The following is a 4,887-nucleotide window of genomic DNA, read 5'->3' as shown; positions in this document are numbered from 1 at the left end:
AACCACCTTTCAAGGATGCCCCCTTCCCAGTCTCAGGTCAACAGCTCCTTCTTCCAGCCTCCTGCTTTTCTGATGATTGGCATCCCAGGGCTAGAAACCTTTCATGGCTGGATCTCCATCCCCTTCTCCTCCATGTACACCATGGCCCTCACTGGAAACTGCCTGATCCTCCTGGCCATCAGGAGGACTCCCAGCCTGCACCAGCCCATGTACTACTTCCTGTCCATGCTGGCACTCTCGGATGTGGGCCTCACCATGTCTACTCTGCCCACCACCTTGGCCGTGCTCTGGTTTGACCAGCGGCTCATTGGCTTCAATGCCTGCCTTGTCCAGATGTTCTTCCTCCACTCCTTCTCAGTGGTGGAGTCCTCAGTGCTCCTGGCCATGGCCTTTGACCGCTTTGTGGCCATCTCCAACCCCCTGCGCTATGCAACTGTCCTCACCAACAGTGTCATCATCAGGATCGGACTGGCCATTGTGGCTCGAGCCACCATATCTCTCTTCCCAGTACCGTTCTTATTGAAGCGACTCAACTTCTGCCCTAACAAGATAGTCCTGTCCCACTCCTTCTGTTTCCACCCTGATGTGATGAGAAGAGCCTGTGCTGACATAACCATCAATATCCTCTATGGGCTGTATGTGGTACTGACCACAGGAGGCATAGACTCCCTGCTTATTGTTCTCTCCTACACCCTCATCCTTCATACAGTGCTGGGTCTGGCCTCTCCCAAAGAGCGTGTGCGGGCACTCAACACCTGTGTCTCCCACATCCTCACTGTCTTTGTTTTCTTTATCCCAGTCATTACCATGTCCATGATCCACCGTTTTGGGAGGCACCTGCCCCACATTGTTCACGCTCTTGTTGCCTATGTGTACCTGGTGGTGCCCCCTGTGCTCAACCCCGTCATCTACAGTGTGAAATCCAAGCCCATCAGGGAGGCCATGATCAGGGTGCTAAGAGGGAAGAGTCGATACTGATGATGCAGGATGCTTAAAAGAATTCAGGAAGGACAGGCATTGGTGCACCTGGTTACATTCACATAGTATGAAGCACAAATATCTGGGTTCAAGATCACACTCCCCACCTGCAGGAGGTCCACTCCATGAGCAGTGAAGCAGGTCACAGATGTCTCTCTTTCTCTCTCTCTCTCTCTCTCTCTCCCTCTGCTTCTCTCTCTCTCCCTCTCTCTCTCTCTCTCTCCATATATATATATATATATATATATATATATATATATATATATCCCACTCCCCTCTTAATTTGTCTCTGTCCTATCCAAAAGAATGAAAAAATAAATATGGCTACCAGGAGCAGTGGATTTGTAATTTGTAGTGCAAGCACTGATCCCCAGTATAACCTGGAGGCAAAAAAAAAAAATCAGCAACCTGAAAACAGATTGTGAAACCAAAACACTTATCCCATAAAATATTTGTCCTATACCTCTGTTACAGCTATCTGGAAAGAGAGGTAATTCATAATAATGAGAAAGTGTTTCAGCAGTTTCGTTTGTTTATTATTTTATTTTTCATATGCATTTTCTAACTACCAACTTTTTCCAGATACCATATGAGGCACAAGGAACACATAAATAATTGACACATGATCTTGATCTTTGAAAGTTTGCATTTGAGTAGTCATAGAAATAAATGAATGAGAGTGTGGGTGGTGGCACACCTGGTTGAGCACACATGTTACAGAGCACAAGGACCAGCGTTCAAGCCCATGATTCCCACCTGCACGGAGAAAGCTTCACAAGTGGTGAAGCAGGGCTGCAGGTGTCTCTCTATCTCCCTCCCTCACTATATTTCCCTTCCTCTTTATTTCTGGCAGTCTCTATCAAATAAAGATAATAAACAAAATAAATAAATAAATAAATGAGAATTTTTTAATCTAATTCAATAAGTACATCGTTAAAGGTTTCTGTATGCATCAGTGTAAGCAGAGATCATTGACCTCAGTCTGCTTCAGTCTCCTCTGCAATTTTACAGGAACATTATAATACCCAGCTGGTAGAATTGTTGTGAGAGTCAAATTGTATATTTATATCTAATATACCATAAATGCCAGCAAAGACTTCCTATTCTTATAACTCTATCAATTGCACATCCATTCATTTGATCTGTGCCTAAGCTCCAGTATCTTCAGTAATGAATGACTCAAATGTCTCCTTAGAGAACTCCACAGTCTACTGTAGTACAGGAAGAAATAAAACAGATACAATGACAAGTAATCATCTGTCAATACAAGGGAAAGATGGGGTGCACAGGAAATAAGCAGGAGACAAAAAAAAGATTCACAAACTTTATAGAGACTCTGTCTGAGTTAAACCCTTTTTTAAAAAAAAGTAAAGGTTATTTAACCATGGTACTTTAAATGTAATTTAAAATGGAAATTAAAATCGGCAAAACTCCATTTTTATGTATCTAGAAATTATGGAAATTGATTCTTCCCTTTGGGTTTAGCATTACATATATTTTCTGTCTGAGCCAGAAAAACTATCAGCTGAAACTGTTGTCTGGCCCTCGTCTTACCAAACACCATGTACTTTGCCTGTAACATCCCCCTGACACCCCCCCCAACACACACACATATTTCACATTGCTGTTCACTTTTCTGTCTTTTCAAGTATAAGCCTCAGTTCTCAGAATGTCCTGTCCTAATTAATGTGCATTTCCACGTTACTCACTAGAATGTGTTCGTCTCCTGCATAGACGGAGAACTCTGTCACTCAATTAGACCATAAGCTGCAAGGGTGCTGAAAGGCACTGTGTCTAGTGGTGCTCCTGGAATAACAGCTGCTCAATAATTATTGCAAATGTCTAAACGAATAGAATGAGGAGAGATAAAATAGATTAATTAGCTTAGGGCCAGGCAGTAGTACACTGGGTTAAGCACATATACTACAAAGCACAAGGACTCATTCAAGGATCCCAGTTTGAGCTCCCAGATCCCCAGCCTGCAGGGGTTCATTTCACAAGTGGTGAAGCAGGTCTGCAGGTGTCTATCTCTCCCCTTCTTATCTTCCCCTCCTCCCTCAATTTCTATCTAGCAGTGGATTCATAATGCTGGCACCAAGCCCAAGCAATAACCCTGGCACACAAAAAAAGATAGATAGATAGATAGATAGATAGATAGATAGATAGATAGATAGATAGATAGATAAATTAAATTAAGTGATAATTTAGAAATGTTTATATCCAGGAAGACTCTGGTCTTACTCAAAAACAAATACATGCCAATAATGCAAAATTTTGTGAAATGGTTTTCAGCTGGGTTTGGAGAGCTAACTGGGGACATGAGAGCTGCAAAAGAGCTGACTGAATTAAGTCTTTGCACCTATAGAAAGTAGCCCTACGTTTACCCCCAAGGGAATCTCCCAGGCTCTCTTGCAAGAAGTGATGTTCTTCACAACTCTATAAAATATTATAACTCCATAGGGTTTCTGTAGGGAAAAAATTATAACATTGAGATGTAATATATTTCTATCTGAGCATAGCTTCTCACATAATAATGCTACAAGGGCATCCAGGTCATTCTTATATCTTCTATCAACATTCCTCTTCCAAATGTGAGACTCACTATTAAAAAGTCTCGGAATCTGCACTGAGTAGGTAGGATTGTGTTCAGATTGCTTTAGTGTTTAGGGCCACAAACTCTAGTGGCCAGTGAAATGGTTCAACAGCTAAAAGATCCAGTTTAATCCCAGGTACATTTTTTGTTTGTTTGTTTTATTGGGGGTGGGGGGAAGTGGTTTACAGTACTTCCATTAAGGTCTCATCAAATTTCATTAAAAGAATAGCAAAAAAAGCTACTAAAGTTTATCTGGAATCAGGGTCCCAGGAGGTGGTGCACCTGGTTAAATGCACATAGTACAAAGCACAAGGACCCATGAAAAGATCCAGGTTCAAGACCCGGCTCCCCACCTGTAGGGGAGATGCTTCACAAGTGGTAAAGTAGGTCTGCAGGTGTTTATTTTTCTTTCTCCCTCTCTATCTCCTCTTCTCCTCTCAGTTTCTCTCTGTTCTATCCAATAAAATGGTAACAAAAAAAAAAAAAGGCCACCACGAGCAGTGGATTCATAGTGTCAACACTGAGCCCCATCAATAGCCCCAGAATCAAAAATAATAATAATAAATAATAATAATAATAAATATTATTCTCTTATTCTATGGTTTTGTTAATGCCTTTCTTAAATAAAAAATAATAATAATAAATAAAAAGTTTATCAGGAATCAGAAAATACCTAAATCACCAACGTAATCTTGAGAAATAAGAACTAAACTGGAGGCATCATCTCCCAGACCTTAAGCCATTGATGTATTACAGGATAGCTATAAACAGAGCTGCCTGCTACTGTGATAAAAATAGACACATGTGGGGAACCATCTTGAAGAGGAAATCATAGTTTTAACCTAGATTATTTTATTGCATTATAGTTTGTGTTTATTTTATTTTTGCCAGGAGCTGGGCAGTAGTGCACCTGGCAGAGTGCACAATTATCATGCACAAGGACCTGGGTTCAAGCCCAGAGCCCCTACATGCCTGGGCTGGGGGGAGGGGAACTTCACGAGTGGTGGAGCAGTGCTGCAGGTATCTCTCTTTCTCTTGACTTCTTTCTTCCCCTCTGTTTCTCTCTCACTCTATCAGAACACAAAAGATAAAGGTACTTTTGCTATGTTTACGTCTTTGGTAAGTGTTCTTCAGAAGTGCCAAACTGATTCTGTTATGTGAACTATCAGTTTAAGAAATCTGGAAATCTGGACTGAATAGATAAATGGGAAATAATAAGACTCCATCCACAGCCACATAGGCTTTTAATAATTATATTTGGTGAAGCACTAGAGGGAAAAATAATATTTGCAAATGGAGACTGGGAGCGTGTGGTT

The 4,887-nt window shown here is 41.4% G+C and overlaps 1 protein-coding gene across 1 annotated transcript; it reads left to right on the top strand.

The window, feature by feature from the left end:
- On the top strand, positions 1-978 carry LOC103117495 (olfactory receptor 51I2-like). The gene has a single exon (XM_060175810.1). The coding sequence runs from the start codon at positions 16-18 to the stop codon at positions 976-978; it is 963 nt and encodes a 320-aa protein (XP_060031793.1). The 5' UTR covers positions 1-15.
- The last annotated feature ends 3,909 nt before the right edge of the window (positions 979-4,887 follow it).

This window comes from Erinaceus europaeus, chromosome 17, assembly GCF_950295315.1.
Source record: "Erinaceus europaeus chromosome 17, mEriEur2.1, whole genome shotgun sequence".
NCBI classification, from domain to species: domain Eukaryota; kingdom Metazoa; phylum Chordata; class Mammalia; order Eulipotyphla; family Erinaceidae; genus Erinaceus; species Erinaceus europaeus.
The sequence above is the reverse complement of the archived record's forward strand: the minus strand, read 5'-3'. Positions and strand labels throughout refer to the sequence as shown.